Source organism: Myxocyprinus asiaticus, chromosome 1 (genome assembly GCF_019703515.2).
Source record: "Myxocyprinus asiaticus isolate MX2 ecotype Aquarium Trade chromosome 1, UBuf_Myxa_2, whole genome shotgun sequence".
In the NCBI taxonomy this organism is placed as follows: Eukaryota; Metazoa; Chordata; class Actinopteri; order Cypriniformes; family Catostomidae; genus Myxocyprinus; species Myxocyprinus asiaticus.
Genome location: NC_059344.1, coordinates 68,011,068 through 68,037,911, shown reverse-complemented (window position 1 = coordinate 68,037,911; position 26,844 = coordinate 68,011,068). Strand labels below are relative to the sequence as shown.

The 26,844-nt window shown below is 36.8% G+C and overlaps 1 protein-coding gene across 1 annotated transcript; it reads right to left on the bottom strand.

The window, feature by feature from the left end:
- Positions 1 to 2,476: 2,476 nt before the first annotated feature.
- Positions 2,477 to 26,422, bottom strand: LOC127448059 (ciliary neurotrophic factor-like). The gene is made up of 3 exons (XM_051710330.1): positions 26,187 to 26,422; positions 14,193 to 14,507; positions 2,477 to 4,510 (listed from the first exon to the last, which is right to left on the bottom strand). The coding sequence occupies exons 1-3, from the start codon at positions 26,298 to 26,300 to the stop codon at positions 4,361 to 4,363; spliced, it is 579 nt and encodes a 192-aa protein (XP_051566290.1). The 5' UTR covers positions 26,301 to 26,422; the 3' UTR covers positions 2,477 to 4,360.
- Between the last annotated feature and the right edge of the window lie 422 nt (positions 26,423 to 26,844).

Genomic DNA, 26,844 nt, shown 5'->3' with positions numbered 1-26,844 from the left:
GTGCGCATGCGCAGATGAGATCCAGCAGCTCACGGGATCAGTTCAATTAACAGGGAATTTTAAATATTTTAATTCTAGAATTCATATTAATAACTCGACCTGAGATACAATTCTTTATTAGCTCAGTCTGTATAAAATTATTTTTTTAACACCCCTATCCAGTCATTACCAAAAACAGGAAAAGCGATTAAAAATAATAATAATAATTCTATTCATGTTGTTTTAATCATATGCTATTATTTTATTTTTTATCATAATTTTCGTCATGTACCATTTATATATTCTGTAGCTCCGAAATATTTCATTAACACATACACAAAAAAGGAAATAATAAAAAATAATAATAATAAATAAAAAAACTTTAAGAAACATAAAAAAAGAAACAAATTCCTTTCCCGCAATTCCTAAATATTATTTCAAGAAACAGCTAAAAAAAAAAATATATATATAGTATCTTCATTTAGCTATTTAAACATTATAGCATTACATTTTAAACATTGATTGATTATATGATTACTATTATTTTTAGATAATGTGTGTGCATGGTTATTTTTATTTCTCATATTCATAAAATCTATAAAAATTAGTCATACATACAATATTCACACCTTAATTAAAATTAACACACACACACATATATATATATATATATATATATATATATATATATAATATATTAATTTCAATTTCATAAGTCTGTTAATCTAGCAGTCTTTAGTCAAATAATAAAAATAAATAAACATATTTGAATACTTTTTACTTTTAATAAGTTTTATAATTTTATTTTAAACTTTACCATTTCAATTTGATGTAATTTTGTAATGAATCTAAAACATTTTTGGAGTGAATTACCCATCCCACACACACCAAACTCTCAGAAATTGTATTTTTGTTAATCATTTATTGATTTATTTAAATATATACTTCATATTGTGCACAAAAAAAATGATAGAACATAAGCCAACAATCCTATGTAAAATTTAGTGCGCATTCCCAATGATAAACAAGCTGTGTGTGTGTGTGTGTGTGTGAAATACTGTTTAGGCAACAAACATGCAGCATGTGCACTCAGATTAGACAACAATAAATATGACTTTCACAGCGTTTATAATTTCATAGTTAGCTGTCAGTAGCTGGTATGCTGGTGTTAGAAATAATGCATCACAGTGTTACATTTACACAAACACATTTCAGTACAAAATAATAAATAAAGTAATTAAGATTTTAATAGTGCAGATTTCTGGTTAAAAGCAATTCTTTCTAATCCTACAATATTAAGACTATTAATGCCACAATGTAATATAATTGCAGTTCTGCAGTCATTCACAGTCAAAGTCACAGGCAGCAAGTGGAAACACGGTTAGTGAAGTATGAAGTGTTAGTTGCATTGTTGTGCATTTGTAAAGCTCTGTGTTTAATCACTACGTGTTCACTACTCTATATGTTGATTTGCACACTTGTAAAGACACTGTATTCTTCATTACCAGGGCAAAACAGTGGAGTGATTTTAGCATCACTTTCACACATGTCCGACAACCAGCGTGCCAAATTCACCTCTCCATTCAGAAGTCTGGCAGCATAACTCTTTCCTTTAATAACCATCTAAACGCCATATAATATATTGTTTATGGGTGATGCAATAAAGGTACAGACTGATTCCTAACCGTTGTGTTTCAGTACATTCTGACATCATTTACTGACCCTAACGATGTATGTATGTGTTTCACAGAAGAAAGAAAGTCATCCGGGTTTGGAGCAACAGTAAGAATGTTTACCTGACAGAACTGACATTGTTTTTGGTGAACTATGACGTTAAATCCTTATGAAAGGACTTCATCTTTCCATGTGTAAATGTCTGGAAGGTTTGTTATTATTGTGTGTAACTGAAGTGTGTCTGAAGTCCTGGAGAGCAACCAGATGCAGAGGTGATGTATTTCACAAAAGAGGCCAAGATATTTGAGTCCAGTGAAGCGCTACCATAGTACATCTCACGGCACAATACATAGTTTTAGTTTTGGATTATTGGTTTTTACGCAGTGTCAAGATCTGAGGGTTATAGGATCTGAAAGTAACAATATACAGCAACAAATTATTTTCTTAAATCAGTAATTTTGTCTTGTTTTCCTGTAAAAAAAAAAAAAAACATCCTTAAAACAAGATAAATTTACTTAGAGTTTATGTGTGTGTGTCAGTGTGAGTGTGTATGTGTGTGAGTGTGTGTCAGTGCGAGTGTGCATCAGTGTGTGTGTCCATGTGAGTGTGTATGTGTGTGAGTGTGTGTCAATGTGTGTGTCAGTGTGAGTGTGCATCAGTGTGTGTGTCCATGTGAGTGTGTATGTGTGTGAGTGTGTGTCAGTGTGAGTGTGCATCAGTGTGTGTGTCCATGTGAGTGTGTATGTGTGTGTGTGTGTGTCAGTGTGAGTGTTTATGTTTTTGTGTCAATGTGTGTGTCAGTCCGTGTGAGTGTGTCTATATGTGTGTGTGTGTGTGTCAGTGTGAGTGTGTGTATGTTTTTGTGTCAATGTGTGTGTGTCCGTGTGAGTGTGTGTATGTATGTATGTGTCAGTGGGAGTGTGTGTGTCAGTGTGTGTGTCCGTGTGAGTGTGTGTATTTGTCAGTGGGAGTGTGTGTGTCAGTATGTGGCGATGTGAGTGTGTGTATGAATGTGTCAGTGTGAGTGTTTGTGTCCATGTGAGTGTGTGTGTCAGTATGTGGCGATGTGAGTGTGTGTATGAATGTGTCAGTGTGAGTGTTTGTGTCAGTGTGAGTGTGTGCGTCAATGTGAGTGTGTGTTTATGTCAGTGTGTGTGTCCGTGTCAGTGTGTGTTTGTGTCAGTGGGAGTTTGTGTGTGTGTCCGTGTGAGTGTGTATGTATGTGTCAGTGGAAGTGTGTGTGTGTCCGTGTGAGTGTGTGTGTCAGTGGGAGTGTGTGTCAGTGTGTGTGTCCGTGTGAGTGCGTATGTGTGTATGTGTGTGTCCGTGTGAGTGTGTATGTGTGTGTGTCAGTATGTGGCGATGTGAGTGTGTGTGTATGTATGTGTCAGTGTGTGTGTCAATGTGAGTGTGTATGTATGTGTCAGTGTGAGTATGTGTTTGTGTGTGTGTCAGTGTGTGTGTTTGTGTCAGTGGGAGTGTGTGTGTATGTGTGTGTCAGTATGTGGCGATGTGAGTGTGTGTGTATGTATGTGTCAGTGTGTGTGTGTGTGTGTGTAGATTATAAGACTTGTTAGAGAGAATCTACCTTGAACTAACTTTCTTTTTCTTCCACCATTGGCACGGCTTTTATTTTTTATGGATCCCCTTAAAGCACAAGGAGTGAATTTATTTTCTGAATTAGTTTTGTGTTTCCTCTCAATCGATTTATCCCTCCCTTATTAAATGATTTATGGTTAATAGTAAAATTTACTACAGCAACCATAGTTGAACTATAAACCAAAAATATCATCATTCTGCCAAAATGGTTACTAAAGTTTTAATATAGTAACACCATGGTTAAATTGTAGTACAAGTATGCTTTTATGCACCACTAATTAACAGTGGTGTTACTAAACTGATAAAACTATATATATATATTTTTTTTGCAGAATGATTATGATTTACAGAATATTACCATAGTTTGAATGTCATGGTTAAAATATGGTTATTGTAGTAAAAGCATGGTTCATGTTGTGGTTACTATAGTTTTACTAGTAATGCAGGGTTAATTCATCGTAAGGGATGGATAAAGCTATTGAGAGGGGACCCAAAAATAATTGCGTGCGAATGCAAAACTATTTCAGAAAATAAATTCTCTAAAGAGATCCATAATTTTTCTTGTATTAAAGTGTACATCATTTAATGACGAAAGAAGAAGAAAAAAATTGCCAGTGGGATGAGAAAAATAAACCTTACACATATTATATGAAAACAAGTCATAATCGTAGTATCTCGCACAAAAAGTATAGTTTGTTTTGAGGATGTTTAGATATTTTTACCGGAAGACAAATACTAATAAAGAAAATTATTTTCTATGTATTTATTTTGCAGTGTAGTTTCACTCGTCAACTGTAACTAACTCGTTCTGAGATTATAACTTGTTAGTAACTAATTAAAGCCTCTTTTTAAATGTTAATATTAGTTCCGTTTTAGTCCTGAACTACACTTAGTGTAAACTTCTCTAAAGATCTGAAATTATCATCTGATCATTTGACTGACAGGGTTCTAGAAGTCTCTGTTCTTGACATGCAGTGAGTTATTACAGCAGGGCCAGTTTCCTGCACTGATCGTTGTCCTGGATTAAGCTGATTCTCTTTTGAACATTCAGATCAGTCCAGGAAAAGGATTCATTTGTGGAAACTGGCCCAGAACGGATGCAGAGTTTCTACAGTAGCTGTTGTTGTCCTTGTTTCTCGGTGTGGAAGAGGTGAAGGGTTTGACAGGCCGAGTCCGTCCAGTGGATGAGCTCCAGAAGAACTCTGTAGGTCCAGAGTTTAGCAGCAAAACTACCAGAACCTTCAATTTCATCCTGACCCTGGAGATGAGAGGAGACGACTTCATTAGACAACCTTACAGAACCACTGTGGAAGTATTTGAAAACAGTACCTAAAGACAACGGTACAAGACTGTGTACTTATCGTGTTTCATGAGGGCACAAACTATAATCCCATGAAGCATTGCCAATGATGTCACTGAATATAAAACTATGGGAATATGTAAAACTATTGATTTCAGGTTGTTGATTATAAGTATAGAAACAATATATTTTACGTTTATTGCATAATATCCCGAGTTTGTGCAAATAAGCGCACGGTCGCTCCGAACCACGTTTCGTGGTTTCCGCTGGATCATGGGTAATATAATTGTTTACCATGAATTCCGCTATCAAACATGATTTTTAAACAATGAAGTTGAAATAACGCGGACGGCTGGCTTCAACAATCAGTTTGTCTATGGGATAAATGAATGGGATTTTTACTTCGATTTAGTTAGTGTCACAGCCATTAAACATTATTAGTCTGTTACAGGTGATATAGGGGGAGGGACATTCTGACTGCGCCCAGCAACGAGTCCGGAAACTGCTCAAATTTCCATTAAAATATTTTCCATTAAATTCGACCCAAATGACATAGATTATTTCCTCTAGCATTGTTCATTCTTGAAGAACGGAAAAACCTTGTTAACGTTTGTGTGTACTGTCTGCTACCTGAACCGCATTGACGTGATATCTGTGCCATGTCCTAGCCTTGGCGTGGCACTTCTCGTCGGGTGTGCTACCGCTTTCAGTCTGACCCCACTGTGAGAAAGCTTACGCTTACGTGTGGGAGCTGAACACCATGGTCAGGTTTGACCGTAAGCATATTGTGGCATCATAACAGAGTCTCATCCTTTAAAAAATGCAAAAATGTTATACTTTTATAACGTCTAATTATATCTAGAAAATACGTTTGTTACAGCACTGGTTAATAGAGATCAGCCAATGCATGGGCACTGGAGCCATCTACTGGCGATACTTGTAATTTCAAGTAATTGTTATTTTTATTCCAGCAGATATGACCAGAGACCCCCAATGCATGACATATTTTGATGCTTTGACAATCTTTCAATTTACTGAAATTAAGGTTTATTTATTTATTTTTTTGTGTGGATTTTTTCCCCTTTTTTCACCCAATTTGGAATGCCCAATTCCCAGTGTGCTTTTTAAGTCCTCGTGGTGGCGTAGTGATTCGCCTCAATATGGGTGGCGGAGGATGAATCCCAGTCTGAGACCAACAACCCACGCATCTTATCACGTTGTTGAGCGTGTTGCCACGGAGACATAGCGTGTGTGGAGGCTTCACGCCATCCACTGCGGCATCCGCGTTCAACTCGCCACCGAGAACGAACCACATTATAGCGACCACGAGGAGGTTACCCCATGTCACTCTACCCTCCCTAGCAACCGGGCCAATTTGGTTGCTTAGGAGGCCTGGCTGGAGTCACTCAGCACACCCTGGGATTCGAACTAGTGAACTAGCGAACTCCAGGGGTGGTAGCCAGCGTCTTTTACCACTGAGCTACCCAGCCCCCCAGAAGTGGTTATTTTGAATAATCATCTTTTTGCGTAAGTTAACAAATTGTGCCCTATAACTATTGCCCCTATATCTACACTGTAACCTCCCCGGGGGCCTTTCACCCCAAATGTGCCCCCTCACCACATTTTTTGAAACTGATTGATTGATTTATTAATTTTAATAAAAACAACCTTCCATTATTATTTCTTTTGACACAAATTATGTTCATCAATATTCAATAAATGTATCGTTTCAGTCTTGATACACTTTGCGACCAAAAAAAGCAAATTTTCTTTAAGGTGTGCCTTTAGCCCTGTTGTAGATAACCTCGAAGCTAACAGACAAAAGCAACATAGCTCTAATTTTGATTTCATGGGATTTAAGTAAATTGTCCTAAAACATGAACAATACAGCTTAATGGAGAGAATGTTTTTTTAATTTTTTTAATTTTTTTTATTCACGATAAATTTGCAAATGTGCCCTGCGAATTATCCACGTCAGTGCAGGGTGAGGATCATCTCATTGAGATTGCAAATGATAGTTGGCTGAAAAATATTTCCCAGACTTAATCTTTGACTGCATTCTGGAATCAAAGACAGAAAGATTGTTCATTTTCTGCTACAGTATTTATGTAGCCAAATAGCAGAAAGAATAACAAGTAATACAGGCAAAATGTTCATGACTTGATTGTATAACATTTTTACTTTTGATGGCTATATTTTTGAAACAGTATTTTAACGTTTACGTATTGGCTCCATTCACTTCCATTGTAAGTGCCTCACTAATCTACGTTTCCATCCAAGGGTTTTTTGCGACAAAAAGTGTAGCTCATCAAAATGTTTACCGATAAAGCAAATTAGTGTTGACAATATATATTTCCATTTAACTCTAATGCATAAACTAGGTCGATACTTCAAATGTTGCGAAAAACTGGTTTGGAAACACTTTGTCGAGAAAATTGCCATTAACGCAAAAATGTAGTGTCACATGACAGAGTTTACCCCAATCGTTAGCCTGTGTTAACCATGATGACAAGGTATACATCTTTGAAAGCCAATTTATTGTACGTGAAGCATTACTCGCACTATTATGGATTGGTCTTAACGACATACCTGCACAGACACGACACTTCCAGGAGTCCCAACACAAATATCTCGTATCATGCACCTGTCATCGACAAGTGCAAGGAGAACAAATGAGTGGCCACTCTTTGCGATTAATTTAATCGCGGTAGACATCCGTTTATTATTTATGTTGATTTTCCACACCGTTCAAAATTATAGACGGCCGTCACGGAATTAGCCCATAATACAAAAAACATCATTTCAGTGCACAAAGATGTTTTAAATTAAAAATAAATACACAATACTAGGAGGTGTGCTTTTTTGGAACACGAACATATAACCCAATTATATTATCGTTTAGCTTACTTTAGAAAAAATGCTGGCAAAATTCCCTGTATTAAATTAAATAAATTACCAAACAAATAAAGCATTAAAAAAAAGACCAAATCAATAAAGCATTCAATTAAAAAAAATACATTACCAAACGAAAAAATATATATTTTTAGACCTATATATGCCTTTTCTTTACACAAACTTAAATTAGCCGTACCCTGTTCTGTAGACGAATAAAGTCGTCTGAATGACATTTTCTACACTTCAAGACTATAAACTATCAGAACTATTTGTCCAATGTGGAGTTCACTTTCAGAAAACCAACTTATGAACATTTAAAAACGTTTAAATATGTTAAATCTAACCCTCTTTACCTCTGATCGCATTTGCTGAGCTTCTTCAGAAATATAAATTGCATTATGACACTAAAATTAATTTGAGATGACAATCAAGTTCAGTTGGTCATTAAAAGTTGCTGGACAAATATGCAGGACATAATGCAGTTGATATGGCAATGCTTTAGATTAGATGATTGTTCAAAATAGACTATTGAATATCAGGAATGTATCATATATGTAAACCCTGATATTACACCGCATCAATTTTCTTCTTTAATAGCTGTGCACAGCATATACACATCGATGGATGGTCCTTATACTAAGACCGAAAGTTTCCAGCTTGAACAGGGCCATGATGATTCGCTTTCGGGTCGGCAATCAGAAGGGCAACAGCTCCCTTTTGATTGCAATTCCTCGTCTTCTAATTGCATTTATTAATTAAAATGACAGTAAGCTGGCTAATTTCAATGAACTGTCTCAATAATCTCCCCATTTTACCAAAACATCAGAGGAAAAAAAATGGAGACATCTGGGAGGCGAATTAGCGATAAACACATTTCTGTATGGAAACGGCTTAAGGGCAGATTTATTTTGCGATAAACCAAAACTTATGCGACAAAGTGTTTTTTTTAGGCATGATGTCATCACGCACACCATTTGTATCGATAAAAGGCCATTTGAAATGGAAACAGGCAGAAGACGGCAAATGTCGCAAAACATTTTTTATGCATTTTCACTTTGTCGATAATAAAAACAGCACGAAAAGTGGATGGAAACTAGGCTAATGGAACACAGATTTGAGCTTTTTTTAAAAGAAAAGCAGGGACCAGACAAAGTACATTTTTTGTGGTAATCAGCATTACGCCACAAATGCTGTTGATTGAGCTTAACTCAACAGTCCTTTAAACTTTACAGCTGTGGTCTTTTAAATTTCTCTTGAATATCGATGGTTTCATGCTCTTGGAAGTCACAAAAAAACATTCTGGTCGACACAAACCAAGTTTATCCTCGCTGCAAGTGAACCTGTATTGTATTGTAGTCTAGGTGGTATTTATTTTACCGTAGTTTTGTTGCTTGTTTTTGAGGATGAGTTCATGTCACACCACCTGTCCATGTTGACATCTGCCTAATTTGATGAGCTTTTGTGTCAAAATAGAGTATGACTGGATGCAGGACCTTTGACATCAACAACAATAGATCCTGGAAGTGTTTTCTCCTCCCTTTAAAAAGTTGCTAAGTCTATTTATTTTGCTAGCTATAATATACATAATTATATGTACTTTTATTTTATTAGTTGCACTGTCCACGTCCCAATCAGAACAAACCTGCAACCCATTTTTGGGTCACAACCTATCGCGCTAACGTTTGACATCCACAAAGTGTCACTTTGTGTCACTTTTGCATTCATTCTGAACATTTCCTATCGTTTTATCATTTAAACTGAACAAACTTAGTTTTGTGAAATGTCTTGCATGAAAAGTGTACTTTTAGTGCTATCTTTCTTTCAAATCACACTTGCTATGATATCTAATGCAATGACATTGAGTCATTTAAAAGCATACCGTAGGAGTCCAAATATTTTTGGGGGGTCACTTTATGTAGAACAGACAGAATGAAACAGGCCCTCTGTGTAAGTGAGTACAACCGAGCCAAATAAAGACATCAGGAGTCTGTATCAGGACAAGCTTATAGATAAAATACAAATTTACACACCCACTTTGTGGTCAATTTCGGGCATCACAGCACACAAAAATAGAGTAGACAAAGTGCTCAACGCCAACACACTCACTCAAATCCAAAGTAAAGTGACTTTTTAATCACAAGCCAAAAGTTTGTTTTGGAAACCTCCAAAGATAATTTAAAGAGCACATTCATTATGTTTACTCTGATAGCACTTTTCAGTTAGACTACATCATCTGTGGAGACAAATGTTTCCCTGGCAAACATCCTGATGTACGGGATCTGTTGGGCAGTGTTGAGGAGTAACTCATTTACAGTAGCAACACCACTAAGTTTATTTGTTTACATAGAAAATAATAAACAAGTAGCTTTTCCAGTAATAAGCTACTTTTTCTAACCAGCAGCATTGTAGTGTGATGAAACGTTACATCGCTGTTTTTATGCCACATTTTATTGTGCGCACAGTCTTGAAATTGAGAGAGTTTAACCGGTCCTGCTCAACCCACTCCGAGCGGGATTCGAACCGGCGTCAGCCGGCATGGGAGGCAGGCGTGTTAACGAGTAGGCTAAACTACTAGTCGCTAGTGCGCCTCATGAGACCACAGCTATCATGTACAAGCTGGCTCCCGTTACAGTCACCCCCCCAAAACCTCACTCTCATTTGGGTCACAGCACCACTGTAACCGGTCCTGCTCGACACGCTCCAAGCGGGATTTGAACCGGCATGTGCTGACATGGGAGGCGGGCACATTAATGAGGAGGCTAAAGGCTAGTCGCTAGTGCGCCTCATGAGACCAGGGGGGTGAGGTTTACGCATACCGCACAGCTATCATGTACAAGCTGGCTCCCGTTACACGAGCTGAGGCAATAATCAAATACACTTTCATAGAACGTCTCACTCTCAAATAGCATTGTGAAGTCCGATTTATTTTAGGCAACGTCCACACACAATATGTTTCATCTGAAAACGCATTGATTTATGTCTCTCATCCACACCAGCACAGCTTTTTACTCCAGACTTTCAAAACGCTTTCCATAACTTCATTCTTTGGAGAAAAAAAGTATATATATATATATATATATATATATATATATATATATATATATATATATATATATATATATATTAGATTATCCTTAATTTTAATCTGAGCGGTACAAGGAATGGGTGAGACTATATTAAAAAGCCGTAATTCAGACACAATGCAGTACACATATACACAACCACAAACACACATACACACAAATGAAGGGGTAAGACTATAAAACAGCCATAGTGCAGAACACACACACATACATACATACATACATACACACACACACACACACACACACACACACACACAAGAAATACATGGGACAGCCAAAATGCAGAACACAAACAGAAATGAAGGGGTGAGACAATAACACATTTTCAATGCAGAACACACACACACACACACACACACACACACACCAAACTCACAAAAACACACACTTCAAGGTCAAATCAATATCTTAGTCTGACAGTGTTATTACATTTCTTTAAAATAAAAATCAGGGCTTCCACATTTGAGGTTTTGGGTCAAATTTCACCCGAACAGATGGAACGGGGTTCTCTATTGATCAGTGTACAAGGGTTAATGTACTGATTAAAAATGTCATTAAATACTGATGTTTAGCACTATTTTTGATTCGGTTATATAGAGTGTTTAGTGTACATTTATGTTTATTAATATATCCAGTTTAATGATGTCACCCTTATTGATATCCTTAATGTTTTATAATTCAAGAGATATACGTATGGCTTAAAAAGAACGAATATCTTAAGTTAAAGAATGACTTAAAGAATAACTATAATTGATGCGTAGCTTGTAGCTTGACAAACTACAGTGGCTTGCCCAACACTGACTGATACACAGTAAAGTGAATTTTTGATTGCAAGCCAAACGTTTGTTTGTAGGAAACGTACAAAGTTAATTTAAAAAACTAATTTGTTATGGTTACTCTGGTAGCACTTTCCGTTTACATTGTTTACAAAGACAAATGTTTGCTTGGCGTACATGAGATCTGTTAATAGATTCTGAAGGGCGGTGTGGGGTCACTTCCTGGAAAAGAGATTTAGGGTTTAGCAGCACAGCTTGGCCAAATGCATAATGTTGCTTTTATGTCAACCGTAGTGGACCAAAAGAATGAGGCATTGGAGATACAGGATCAGAGAGGTTAAAACAGTCTGGCACGGTGGAATGAACAAAAATAAAACATTCCTTTCAAACACCACGTCAAGGTCAACAATGTGTATTCTTCAGCCAAGAGATCAACAGCGTGGAACCAGATTTACGGCTCAAACTACATGACAAAACTCAAGTTAGTTGATGATGTAACTCTGGTGGTGATTCTCAAGAAAACGTCCTGGCCATTTTTAACCCCAAATCAATCGAATATGACATTATATTTAGTGTAAATAAAATAAAGCCTACATTTAGGACCATTTAGATTGTGCATTGTGAGATATTTTCAGGAGCACATTTTACACCCCCCCCCCACCAATTCTCATTACCGTAAAGTGTCCGGATGTTTTACTCATACCATTCCCATTGTTTTTAATGATGATTCTCATTACAGTATAGCCATGTTTTACTGTATTACATTAAAAGAAATTCTGTTGTGCAATCATTTATTTATTTATTTATTTTTATTATTAAAACCAGCAAAAATGAAAGGCAGTTTTTGCATTGCGGTAATGAGAATCGGGGGGTAAAATGAGCATAATTGCCATGAATTTAATCTCACAAAGTAAAAAATCTTAAAAAATAAGGCCAGGACATTTTCTTGACAGGATTCATGAGAAACAGCCAGAACTTAATTCGCAGAGATGAGAAATTGATGCACCAGTTTAAAAAGCTTATTTGATGATTTTGATCTGTGCATAGATGTTTTTGTGGCTGGTATGATGGTACAAAGTACACAGAGCGTGGGTAGAAAAGTAGGTAACTAGTAAAGATTTTGCGATGCCGTTTATACTGCGGTAGAGCTGCGCCGCTATTAGTGGGCAGACTGCTTTATGTTATTTTAAAATGTTGAAACATGGAGAAATGTGAAAATACAGAGCAGAATGTGTCCCAATCAAGCAAAGATGTGGGAGAACTTGTTATTATGGAGTGTTAGGAGTCAAAACTGTCCATTTTATTTTAGTTTTACTGTTTTAAGTCTTTTGAACTCAAGTGTTACATAATGGGCACTAATGTCAGACTTCTTCATGTGTTATGAATTATCATATATACTATATATGATAACATTGCTGCATAATGTTGATTAGCACAAAAAGTTATTTAAATGACTAAAAACAGCAACAACAAAAAAATGTGGTTACAGTAAGACACTTGACAGTGGATGGAAGTGAATGGGGTCTTGAGTCTTATGATTTTAGCGTGACATAAATCAGGGATTTACCAACGTTATGTCGTCATGAAAACAAAGTTGTAATATTGTATATAACTTGACACAGATGCTGTTAGTAAGTGATTTTATCACACTAAACCCATGCTTTAATTTTCACCTCGATGGTGGAATGATCTTCACAACCCAACACAGTCTCATGATGACAATGTAATCATTCGTACGAGATGGTGAAATCAAAAGATATCGCACCAGATGGCTCATACGAAAAGGTATGACAACTGTTCCCATACAGGTGAACCATTAACAGAATTTCAGACTGATACAATACAGACATAAAATATTAGCTAGCCTCCGATTCAACACTTTATTTAGGGTTTAGTCGTAAATCGTAATCATAAACACACTCGTTCAAAACCTGATGTTTCTCTTTCATCCGTGGAACACAACAGTGATTTTCATATCAAAATCATGGAAAGGTTTAGGTTTTGGTGAGGGGTTACACTTAGGAAATATGTGTGTGGGGCAAATGCATGTCATATTTTTATGTTGGTGTGATGAGGAGGAGGGCGTGGCCGGCGCTGAATCAGCTGATCAGCAGGAGAGCGAGATAAAGGGGAGCCGGAGATGCCGGTTAGAGAGAGAGACGCACGCGGCCGCATTGCATATGTGTCCGTTTATGTTTATTTTAAGTTGAGTTAAACTAGATGTTTACTGTTCAGCCGGTTCCCGCCTCCTCCTTGCCCATCCATGAACTGTTACAGTTGGCTACACATCCAAAACAAGCTGAGAACTCCTGAATTACTTTATTTGCATAAAAAAAAGAAACAAAAATGAGCACAGAAAGTGAGTAATGCAACAATCCTAAAATACTATGTCGCTGTTACTGATATGCCGATAGACTTCTGATTTGTCGTTGTATTCTGGCACACAACGGACAAAAAAACGTTAAAAATTGTGTACTGTAAATATAACATTTTGATGCAAAATGAGTACACTGAAATGCACGCTGTAATTGACACTTTTCACGATTAGTTAGTTCTGATAGTATCTGTAATTGTAATTTTTTTTCGGATTGAGCAGCTCTAATGCGAGTAAAATTTGCAGTTTTGTACAAGCCAACAGATTTCTTACAATTTTACTAACGTGTCCCGACCTGAACCAAGCCCCTTTTTCTCAACTGTTTTTGAAATTACTCTTTAAAAATACTTTCTATTTTCTATAGTTTGAATTCTCTATTTTCTGACAAAATATTTATTTTTTTGCAAGCAACAAGTGAATTGCAAATACAAAAATGTACTCCGTATTATTCACTGTTGATGAAGCACTTCTTTGTGAATCGCTTTGGATAAAAGTGTAAGTCTCTTTACCCCAGAACACTCAAACTCCGCAGACGGTGGACAACCATCTTCTCCATTCTCCAGCAGAGCGCCCGTACTGTGGACAAAATGACCGAGTCGATCCTTCACAGTCTTCCTAAGACTTTCATACTCCCCTTCCATCTCTTCGCCCATTTCTTCAACCTCACGCGTGATCAGGCACTCCAGAAGCCCCTTGCACTGTCGCAGGGCCGAACGGACGTGACCCACCTGCTCCGCCGTTGTCAAGGCCTCAGGGCAAAGGGCAAGGGTCACCAGGCGCTCACCTTCTGGGACATGATGGGAAAGGAAACTCTCTCGCTCTTTCTGTAGAGGGATGAAGAGCAGTGTTATAACTGTTAATAGAAACTGCATGATAACATTGCCTTTAAAGCAGAAGTGCATCATTTCTGCGCCACCGAACAGAATTGCCAAAATTATGACTATTCAAACAATTTTCCCGAACACTCCCTCAGTCTACCATTGGTCAAACAAACAGATGGTCCCACCCCAAACTCGCACCATTGGTTGAGTCAATGTTCATAACACGAAAGCGCCACATTCAGTGTTTACAAGTTTAGGTGAAATAAACCTACAAATGGCTTATTTATAGTTGACTCTGCATATTAGTTTAGATATGAGAAATAATTTTAAGATTGAAAAAAAATTCCACACTTCAGCTTTAACTGGAAAAGCTGAAATGTAACTAAAATACATTTCATGGCTGATGCACAGTATGTTATAAAATTTTAATCCTTTACAACCAGCCTTTATAAAACATAAAATGCCACTAAACAGCAATAACAATAGACGTCCCAACAAATTTAACAGTGTTAAACGTACTTTAAACGTTAAATTTAAAAATAAAAACTAAGGTCACATCCAAACTAATTCGTTTTCATATTAAAACTCTGTTTTCAGTTTCCTAAAGTCATAGTTTTAGAAAGTTTGCAGTAGCTTACAGTAGGCGTATGACACCGCCCAGCCCCTGGCTCTCTGACGTCCTTCAGGAACATCAGACTGACCTCTCCAACCACCCCACCACCTGTTCCCTTGACCCCATTCCTCTTCACCTTCTCCAGGCCATTTCTCCATCCATCCTACCTGCACTCACACACATAATTAACACATCTCTACTTACAGGCACTTTTCCCACTACATTTAAGCAGGCTCGAGTAACCCTGCTGCTGAAGAAACCTACACTTAATCCCACACAAATAGAAAACTACAGACCAGTCTCTCTCATCCCATTCATGGCGAAAACACTTGAAAGGGCAGTTTTCATGTAATGTTGATGCATGTATCAAATTCAAGGCTCTGATGCTGCATACAGAACAGTCACTGGGTCTGCTCCAGCACACCTAAAATCATTTCTGCAGAGCTACGTTCCCACTAGAAGCATGCGGTCGGGTAATGAGTGGCACCTTGTTGTACCAACACAAAGAGGCACCAAAACACTTTCCCGGACTTTTGGTTTCATCGTACCACGTTGGTGGAGTAACCTTCCCAACTCCATCCGTGAAGCTGACTCACTTTCTGTCTTCAAAAAAATGGCTAAAAACACATCTTTTGCATGAGCACTTAACCAGTCACTCATAAAAAATAAAATTAATTATATATATTCTTGTTGCACTTTAATCTGCCTTGAATATTACTATTCTGATGCTAGTGAAACTGTGTAATACAGCACTTTTCATACCACTGTCTCCTTAAGATGATTCACTTATAATGTATTCCTCTTTTGTAAGTCGCTTTGGATAAAAGCGTCTGCCAAATGAATAAATGTAAATATAAATGTACTGTAGTTTAGAGCTTTTTCGAAACACTTTCCTTCCTAGTGTGGATGAGAGATGTAAACATACACAAAAAATATTTTTAAGATTTACTCATTTCAATTTCATAATTCAATTTGATGAAATTGTGTTAAGTAATAAAAATAAAATATACAAACTCAATATTTAAAATTGTATTAATTTAATTTTGTTAAGCTCTACACAATTCGATGGAATTGAATAAAATTGAAATGTGTACATTTTTAAAATAGTCAATAATAATATATTTTTTGAGTGTAGCAAAATAAATGCATTTTTAAACGAAAACGTATTAGTGTGGACATGGCTTAAATAAACTAAAAAAAAATGTAAAAACGCAGAAATAATTTAAAGTACACAAACAGTCATTGGCCACTTCCACACAAATACGTTTTCGTATTAAAACGCATTGATTTCGATATGTTTACACCTCTCATCCACACTGGAACTGTTTTTCCATCACAAAAACAGAGACTTTCAAAAATGCTTCCTATTACTTCATACTTTGGAAACCAATGAGAAGTTTCCAAATGAAAATGGATTAGTTTGGATGTGACCATAGTGTAAACAGAAATGAAAACTAAACTAAACTTCACAACCTTGTGATGAGGGGAGAGTGGCTGTAATTAGTTATTACAGGAACATCTTGCCCTTTAGAGGAAGATTAGTCATTTTGACGACCCACTCAATGGTTACGGTTAATGCATTTTGTATTGCGTTGCATTCTCCTTGTTCCCACATGCGCCCTCGAACCTGTAATTAGTGCAGCATCCCTCTGAGGGTGATTTAAATGTCTGACACATAAATGCATTCGATGTATCAATTATGCATCATCTTCATTTCCTGTACGTAAATAACATCAGACAAACATTTTACCGGATCCACGTGAACAGTTCATGACTCTCCAGAGGTAATTGGATAAATGCAGGAAGACAAACAGTGGCTGTGTCTCAAAACTTAGTGTGCTGCCTACCTGGACAGCATATTTTTGGACACCTTTGTGACATTCTCAACTTTTTCCAGCTTTAACCAAATTAAATGTCGGTGTGGACTCTGTGGGACCCAAATGGTGCCTCGTGTATCATTTGATTTTTATATTGTTGGCTGGTCTCTGTTGGAAGTTTAATTTTTGTTGGTGTTGCGTCAGCAGCGTAACAGACCTGGGTTCATATTTCACAATTAATCCAGGAAGATTTGGAGTTTGCATTTTTCCCTCTAACATTACATTTTTACTCCATTGATGGTTAGGTTTGCGGTTTGGGGGTACGCTTTATAAAACATGCATTTCTCTTTACTGTATTATACAGCTGAAAACAGCTCATTTCACAACTCGCTTTTGGCGCCACTTTGTGGACATTACACCTGGAAAATGGAGCTCACTTGTGAACTTACAAGCCCAACAACACTTACCGCTTTGACCACTGGGGGGCAGTGTTTTGAATTTCGGTAAACAGACCGATTTTAGCTAAAGAAAAGTCAACCTACTGTTTCCGATTTTACAGTGAGATCAGTCTGTGTGTTTTATAGAATTCTGTGCTAGAAATGATGCTGATGGAAATTACATTTTTAACATTTTTCGAATAAAACACCCAACTCATTTGTCTTGCCAAGTATAATTTCGCAGCTTATTAGATATTTTCACACTTTTTGCATAATTTGGCAAAATTGCAGTTTGACGGAAATGTCGGCCAATAAAAATATTCTGGTCACAAGTGATATTACCCTTGATTTTTCTTTGTTTTTACTTTTTTTTTTTGTTTGTTTGTTTCTTTTTGGTCCACTTGGTTAACAAGTATACTGACTTGTAAAAATCGTTTCTTTGGTGTGGTGTAAATGAAGCTACAACGATGGGACAGATAAAAATAATTTCCTCACATTAAATATTGAAATGGTTTGTGTTTATTTCGCTCTTTATTAAGAGGATTATAATTTTAAACATGTAATAATTTGTATTTTTTATAATGGATTTTCATAGTTTATTATCAAAAGTAGGAAAAAAAAAATTATGAAGGATTAGTAAAATGTTTCCAAGTCTGTTTTAATGTGACCTTCATATATAAAAAAAACATTTGGGACATGAAATGGCCCAAAGTAAAACTACTATACTGTCTGTTTGTCTAGGTAAAATACTATCTGTCTGTCTGTTTAGGTAAAATACTATCTGTCTGTCTGTTTAGGTAAAATACTGTCTGTCTGTCTGTTTAGGTAAAATACTGTCTCTGTTTGTTTAGGTAAAATACTGTCTGTCTATTTAGGTAAAATATTGTCTGTTTAGGTAAAATACTGTCTGTCTGTCTGTTTAGGTAAAATACTGTCTGTCTGTCTGTTTAGGTAAAATGCTGTCTGTCTGTCTGTTTAGGTAAAATACTATCTGTCTGTCTGTTTAGGTAAAATACTATCTGTCTGTCTGTTTAGGTAAAATACTGTCTCTGTTTGTTTAGGTAAAATACTGTCTGTCTATTTAGGTAAAATATTGTCTGTTTAGGTAAAATACTGTCTGTCTGTCTGTTTAGGTAAAATACTGTGTCTGTCTGTTTAGGTAAAATACTGTCTGTCTGTCTGTTTAGGTAAAATACTATCTGTCTGTCTGTTTAGGTAAAATACTGTCTGTCTGTCTGTTTAGGTAAAATACTGTCTGTCTGTCTGTTTAGGTAAAATACTGTCTCTGTTTGTTTAGGTAAAATACTGTCTGTTTAGGTAAAATACTGTCTGTCTGTCTGTTTAGGTAAAATACTGTCTGTCTGTCTGTTTAGGTAAAATACTGTCTGTCTGTCTGTTTAGGTAAAATACTGTCTGTCTGTCTGTTTAGGTAAAATACTATCTGTCTGTCTGTTTAGGTAAAATACTGTCTGTCTGTCTGTTTAGGTAAAATACTGTCTGTCTGTCTGTTTAGGTAAAATACTGTCTCTGTTTGTTTAGGTAAAATACTGTCTGTCTATTTAGGTAAAATATTGTCTGTTTAGGTAAAATACTGTCTGTCTGTCTGTTTAGGTAAAATACTGTGTCTGTCTGTTTAGGTAAAATACTGTCTGTCTGTCTGTTTAGGTAAAATACTATCTGTCTGTCTGTTTAGGTAAAATACTGTCTGTCTGTCTGTTTAGGTAAAATACTGTCTGTCTGTCTGTTTAGGTAAAATACTGTCTCTGTTTGTTTAGGTAAAATACTGTCTGTTTAGGTAAAATACTGTCTGTCTGTCTGTTTAGGTAAAATACTGTCTGTCTGTCTGTTTAGGTAAAATACTGTCTGTCTGTCTGTTTAGGTAAAATACTGTCTGTCTGTCTGTTCAGATAAAATACTGTCTGTCTGTCTGTCTGTTTAGGTAAAATACTGTCTGTCTGTCTGTTTAGGTAAAATACTGTCTGTCTGTCTGTTTAGGTAAAATACTGTCTGTCTGTTCAGGTAAAATACTGTCCATCTGTCTGTTCAGGTAAAATACTGCCTGTCTATGTAAAATACTGTCTGTCTGTTTAGGTAAAATACTGTCTGTCTCTTTAGGTAAAATACTGTCCATCTGTCTGTTCAGGTAAAATACTGCCTGTCTATGTAAAATACTGTCTGTCTGTTTAGGTAAAATACTGTCTGTCTCTTTAGGTAAAATACTGTCCATCTGTCTGTTCAGGTAAAATACTGCCTGTCTATGTAAAATACTGTCTGTCTGTTTAGGTAAAATACTGTGTGTCTGTTTAGGTAAAATACTGTGTGTCTGTTCAGGTCAAACACTGTCTGTCTGTTCAGGTCAAACACTGTCTGTCTGTTCAGGTCAAATACTGTCTGTCTGTTCAGGTCAAATACTGTCTGTCTGTTTAGGTCAAATACTTTCTGTTCAGGTCAAATACTGTCTGTCTGTTCAGGTCAAATACTGGTCTGTTTAGGTCAAATACTGTCTGTCTGTTCAGGTAAAATACTGTGTGTCTGTTCAGGTAAAATACTGTTTGTCTGTTCAGGTAAAATACTGTTTGTCTGTTCAGGTAAAATACTGTTTGTCTGTTTAGGTCAAACACTGTCTGTCTGTTCAGGTCAAATACTGTCTGTCTGGTCAGGTCAAATACTGTCTGTCTGGTCAGGTCAAACACTGTGTCTGTTCAGGTCAAATTCTGTCTGTCTGTTCAGGTCAAATTCTGTCTGTCTGTTTAGGTCAAATACATTCTGTTCAGGTCAAATACTGTCTGTCTGTTCAGGTCAAATACTGTCTGTCTGTTCAGGTCAAATACTGGTCTGTTTAGGTAAACTACAGTCTGTCTGTTCAGGTCAAATACTGGTCTGTTTAGGTAAACTACAGTCTGTCTGTTCAGGTAAAATACTGGTCTGTTTAGGTCAAATACTGTTTGTCTGTTCAGGTAAAATACTGTTTGTCTGTTCAGGTAAAATACTGTTTGTCTGTTTAGGTCAAATACCGTCTGTCTGTTTAGGTCAAACACTGTCTGTTTAGGTAAAATACTGTTTGTCTGTTTAGGTCAAATACCGTCTGTCTGTTTAGGTCAAACACTGTCTGTTTAGGTAAAATACTGTGTGTCTGTTCAGGTAAAATACTGTTTGTTTGTTCAGGTCAAATACTGTGTGTCTGTTCAGGTAAAATACTGTGTGTCTGTTCAGGTAAAATACTGTGTGTCTGTTCAGGTAAAATACTGTGTGTCTGTTCAGGTAAAATACTGTGTGTCTGTTCAGGTAAAATACCGTCTGTCTGTTCAGGTCAAACACTGTCTGTCTGTTCAGGTCAAACACTGTCTGTCTGTTCAGGTCAAACACTGTCTGTCTGTTCAGGTCAAATACTGTCTGTCTGTTCAGGTCAAATACTGTCTGTCTGTTCAGGTCAAATACTGTCTGTCTGTTTAGGTCAAATACTGTATGTCTGTTCAGGTAAAATACCGTCTGTCTGTTTAGGTCAAACACTGTCTGTTTAGGTAAAATACTGTGTGTCTGTTCAGGTAAAATACTGTGTGTCTGTTCAGGTAAAATACTGTATGTCTGTTCAGGTAAAATACCGTCTGTCTGTTTAGGTCAAACACTGTCTGTCTGTTCAGGTCAAATACTGTCTGTCTGTTCAGGTCAAACACTGTCTGTCTGTTCAGGTCAAATACTGTCTGTCTGTTCAGGTCAAATACTGTCTGTCTGTTTAGGTCAAATACTGTCTGTTTGTTTAGGTCAAATACTGTCTGTTTAGGTCAAACACTGTCTGTCTGTTCAGGTCAAATACTGTCTGTCTGTTCAGTTAAAATACTGCCTGTTTAGGTCAAATGCTGTCTGTCTGTCTTTCTGTTTAGGTAAAATACTGTCTGTCTGTTTGTTTGTTTGTTTGTTTAGGTCAAATACTGTCTGTTTAGGTCAAATATTGTCTGTTTAGGTCAAATACTGTCTGTCTGTCTGTTCAGGTCAAATACTGTCTGTCTGTTCAGGTCAAATACTGTCTGTCTGTTTAGGTCAAATACTGTATGTCTGTTCAGGTAAAATACCGTCTGTCTGTTTAGGTCAAACACTGTCTGTTTAGGTAAAATACTGTGTGTCTGTTCAGGTAAAATACTGTGTGTCTGTTCAGGTAAAATACTGTATGTCTGTTCAGGTAAAATACCGTCTGTCTGTTTAGGTCAAACACTGTCTGTCTGTTCAGGTCAAATACTGTCTGTCTGTTCAGGTCAAACACTGTCTGTCTGTTCAGGTCAAATACTGTCTGTCTGTTCAGGTCAAATACTGTCTGTCTGTTTAGGTCAAATACTGTCTGTTTGTTTAGGTCAAATACTGTCTGTTTAGGTCAAACACTGTCTGTCTGTTCAGGTCAAATACTGTCTGTCTGTTCAGTTAAAATACTGCCTGTTTAGGTCAAATGCTGTCTGTCTGTCTTTCTGTTTAGGTAAAATACTGTCTGTCTGTTTGTTTGTTTGTTTGTTTAGGTCAAATACTGTCTGTTTAGGTCAAATATTGTCTGTTTAGGTCAAATACTGTCTGTCTGTCTGTCTGTCTGTTCAGGTCAAATACTGTCTGTCTGTTCAGGTCAAATACTGTCTGTCTGTTTAGGTCAAATACTGTATGTCTGTTCAGGTAAAATACCGTCTGTCTGTTTAGGTAAAATACTGTGTGTCTGTTCAGGTAAAATACTGTGTGTCTGTTCAGGTAAAATACTGTGTGTCTGTTCAGGTAAAATACTGTATGTCTGTTCAGGTAAAATACCGTCTGTCTGTTTAGGTCAAACACTGTCTGTCTGTTCAGGTCAAATACTGTCTGTCTGTTCAGGTCAAACACTGTCTGTCTGTTCAGGTCAAATACTGTCTGTCTGTTCAGGTCAAATACTGTCTGTCTGTTTAGGTCAAATACTGTCTGTTTGTTTAGGTCAAATACTGTCTGTTTAGGTCAAACACTGTCTGTCTGTTCAGGTCAAATACTGTCTGTCTGTTCAGTTAAAATACTGCCTGTTTAGGTCAAATGCTGTCTGTCTGTCTTTCTGTTTAGGTAAAATACTGTCTGTCTGTTTGTTTGTTTGTTTGTTTAGGTCAAATACTGTCTGTTTAGGTCAAATATTGTCTGTTTAGGTCAAATACTGTCTGTCTGTCTGTCTGTCTGTCTGTTTAGGTCAAATACTGTCTGTCTGTCTTTCTGTTTAGGTAAAATACTGTCTGTCTGTTTGTTTGTTTGTTTAGGTAAAATACTGTCTGTCTCTCTGTCTGTTTAGGTAAAATACTGTCTGTCTGTCTGTTTAGGTAAAATACTGTCTGTTTAGGTAAAATGCTGTCTGTCTGTTCAGGTAAAATACTGTCTGTCTGTTTAGGTAAAATACTGTCTGTCTGTCTGTTTAGGTAAAATGCTGTCTGTCTGTTTAGGTAAAATACTGTCTGTCTGTTCAGGTAAAATACTATTCGTCTGTTCAGGTAAAATACTGTCTGTTTAGGAAAAATACTGTCTGTCTGTTTAGGTAAAATACTGTGTGTCTGTTCAGGTAAAATACTGTATGTCTGTTCAGGTAAAATACCGTCTGTCTGTTTAGGTCAAACACTGTCTGTCTGTTCAGGTCAAATACTGTCTGTCTGTTCAGGTCAAACACTGTCTGTCTGTTCAGGTCAAATACTGTCTGTCTGTTCAGGTCAAATACTGTCTGTCTGTTTAGGTCAAATACTGTCTGTCTGTTTAGGTCAAATACTGTCTGTCTGTTTAGGTCAAATACTGTCTGTTTAGGTCAAACACTGTCTGTCTGTTCAGGTCAAATACTGTCTGTCTGTTCAGTTAAAATACTGCCTGTCTGCTTATGTAAACTAAAATACTGTCTGTCTGTTTGTTTGTTTGTTTAGGTAAAATACTGTCTGTCTCTCTGTCTGTTTAGGTAAAATACTGTCTGTCTGTCTGTTTAGGTAAAATACTGTCTGTTTAGGTAAAATGCTGTCTGTCTGTTCAGGTAAAATACTGTCTGTCTGTTTAGGTAAAATACTGTCTGTCTGTCTGTTTAGGTAAAATGCTGTCTGTCTGTTTAGGTCAAATACTGTCTGTCTGTTTAGGTCAAATACTGTCTGTCTGTTCAGGTAAAATACTGTCTGTTTAGGAAAAATACTGTCTGTCTGTTTAGGTAAAATACTGTCTGTCTCTCTGTCTGTTCAGTTAAAATACTGCCTGTCTGTTTATGTAAAATATTGTGTGTCTGTTTAGGTCAAACACTGTCTGTTTAGGTAAACTACAGTCTGACTGTTTAGGTAAAATACTGTCTGTCTGTTCAGGTCAAATACTGTCTGTCTGTTCAGGTCAAATACTGTCTGTCTGTTTAGGTCAAATACTGTCTGTCTGTCTGTTTAGGTCAAATACTGTCTGTCTGTCTGTCTGTCTGTTTAGGTAAAATACTGTCTGTCTGTCTGTCTGTCTGTTTAGGTAAAATACTGTCTGTCTGTTTGTTTAGGTAAAATACTGTCTGTTTAGGTAAAATACTGTCTGTCTCTGTCTGTTTAGGTAAAATGCTGTCTGTCTGTTCAGGTCAAATACTGTCTGTCTGTTCAGGTCAAATACTGTCTGTCTGTTCAGGTCAAATACTGTCTGTCTGTTTAGGTCAAACACTGTCTGTTTAGGTCAAATATTGTCTGTTTAGGTCAAATACTGTCTGTCTGTCTGTCTGTTTAGGTAAAATACTCTCTGTCTGTCTGTCTGTTTAGGTAAAATACTGTCTGTCTGTCTGTCTGTTTGTTTAGGTAAAATACTGTCTGTCTGTTTGTTTGTTTGTTTAGGTAAAATACTGTCTGTTTAGGTAAAATACTGTCTGTCTCTGTTTAGGTAAAATGCTGTCTGTCTGTTCTGGTCAAATACTGTCTGTCTGTTCAGGTCAAACACTGTCTGTTTAGGTCAAATATTGTCTGTTTAGGTCAAATACTGTCTGTCTGTCTGTTTAGGTAAAATACTGTCTGTCTGTCTGTTTAGGTAAAATACTGTCTGTCTGTCTGTTTAGGTAAAATACTGTCTGTCTGTCTGTCTGTTTAGGTAAAATACTGTCTGTCTGTTTGTTTGTTTGTTTAGGTAAAATACTGTCTGTCTGTTCAGGTCAAATACTGTCTGTCTGTTCAGGTCAAACACTGTCTGTTTAGGTCAAATATTGTCTGTTTAGGTCAAATACTGTCTGTCTGTTTAGGTCAAGCACTGTCTGTTTAGGTCAAATATTGTCTGTTTAGGTCAAATACTGTCTGTCTGTCTGTTTAGGTAAAATACTGTCTGTCTGTCTGTCTGTCCGTTTAGGTAAAATACTGTCTGTCTGTTTGTTTGTTTGTTTAGGTCAAATATTGTCTGTTTAGGTAAAATACTGTCTGTTTAGGTAAAATGCTGTCTGTCTGTTTAGGTAAAATACTGTCTGTTTAGGTAAAATGCTGTCTGTCTGTTTAGGTAAAATACTGTCTGTCTGTGTCTGTTTAGGTAAAATGCTGTCTGTCTGTCTGTTTAGGTAAAATACTGTTTGTCTGTTCAGGTCAAATACTGTCTGTCTGTCTGTTTAGGTCAAATACTGTCTCTGTTTTTTTTTTTAGGTAAAATACTGTCTGTTTAAGTCAAATACTGTCTGTCTGTCTGTTTAGGTAAAATACTGTCTGTCTGTCTGTTTAGGTAAAATACTGTCTGTTTAAGTCAAATACTGTCTGTCTGTCTGTTTAGGTAAAATACTGTCTGTCTGTCTGTTTAGGTAAAATACTGTTTGTCTGTTCAGGTCAAATACTGTCTCTGTTTTTTTTTTAGCTAAAATACTGTCTGTTTAAGTCAAATACTGTCTGTCTGTCTGTCTGTCTGTTTAGGTAAAATACTGTCTGTCTGTCTGTTTAGGTCAAATACTGTCTGTCTGTTCAGGTCAAATACTGTCTGTCTGTTTAGGTCAAATACTGTCTGTCTGTTCAGGTCAAATACTGTCCGTCTGTCTGTCTGTCTGTTTAGGTCAAATACTGTCTGTCTGTTCAGGTAAAATACTGTCTGTCTGTCTGTCTTTTTATGTAAAATACTGTCTGTCTGTTCAGGTAAAATACTGTCTGTTTAGGTAAAATACTGTCTGTCTGTTTGTTTGTTTAGGTAAAATATTGTCTGTCTGTCTGTTTAGGTAAAATACTGTCTGTCTGTTTGTTTGTTTAGGTAAAATATTGTCTGTCTGTCTGTTTAGGTAAAATAGTGTCAATTTAGGTAAAATACTGTCTGTCTGTCTGTTTAGGTAAAATACTGTCTGTCTGTTTGTTTAGGTAAAATACTGTCTGTCTGTCTGTCTGTCTGACTCACTGACTGTCTGTCTGTCTGTTTAGGTAAAATACTGTCTGTCTGTCTGTTTAGGTAAAATACTGTCTGTCTGTCTGTTTAGGTAAAATAGTGTCAATTTAGGTAAAATACTGTCTGTCTGTCTGTTTAGGTAAAATACTGTCTGTCTGTCTGTTTAGGTAAAATACTGTCTGTCTGACTGACTGTCTGTCTGTTTAGGTCAAATACTGTCTGTCTGACTGACTGTCTGTCTGTTTAGGTCAAATACTGTCTGTCTGACTGACTGACTGTCTGTCTGTCTGTTTAGGTAAAAAAACTGCCTGTTTACTATGGTTTGACACACAGTACCAGTATTGACAGAATAACATAATAAACGCTGCAATGAAACATTACTGTTGATAGATTAAAGTGATGTTAGTTATTGCCATCTGAAATCCGTTGAATGGCAGCAGGAGTGTCGTCATCGTCGCGTAAATAACGGCTGTTTCTCCATGTATGATCATATACTCACGTAAAGCTCGAGCAGACGCGTGCAGTCGCGGTGCAATAAACGAGCGAGCGCCGCCGCTCTGTCCGCCGCTGATCTCCCCGGGACGGGCGCATCCGACTCCGCTGCTCCCTCCATAGAGTCACGGTTCCGTTATTCCGGTGATACAGAGCGGGCGACGCGCGTGACTGAGCTTTATAAATGACTCGCGCGTTGGAGAGAGCTCGCGTTTGGCCCGCTGCTCCAGTCGTCCGTGGGACACCGTGACAAGCCGGAGGGCGTGTTGACGTCACCACCGGAGCCGGTTCCGAGAAATTAAAAGCACCGGGACGCCCGCCAAATGAGCGATAATTACAAACCACAACAACCGCCTCATCATTCTGTGATCTGAATACCAACCTGAAAACAGCCATTTATAATGATTTTACATTATTAAGAAACCTATTCCAATGAATTAAAACTAAAACAACAATGATTACCTATATAATAATTCATATTATTATTATTTCTTAATTTTTGTGTATGTGTATCATATATAGGGCCATATATACATAGAGTATATATATTTGAGCATATATGTAGCTACACATTCAGATTCTAGTAGCATTTGTAAATATATGTTACATACAGAAATTAAAACTACCATTTTCTTTTAGTATTTAAAATAAATAAATAATATGTT

Coding starts and splice junctions, on each gene's coding strand:
- LOC127448059 (XM_051710330.1), bottom strand. CDS start 26,300: ATGGAGGGAGCAGCGGAGTCGGATGCGCCCGTCCCGGGGAGATCAGCG. Junction 14,508..26,186: donor CGCGTCTGCTCGAGCTTTAC/GTGAGTATATGA, acceptor ATCCCTCTACAG/AAAGAGCGAGAGAGTTTCCT. Junction 4,511..14,192: donor CGGAGTTTGAGTGTTCTGGG/GTAAAGAGACTT, acceptor TCTCATCTCCAG/GGTCAGGATGAAATTGAAGG.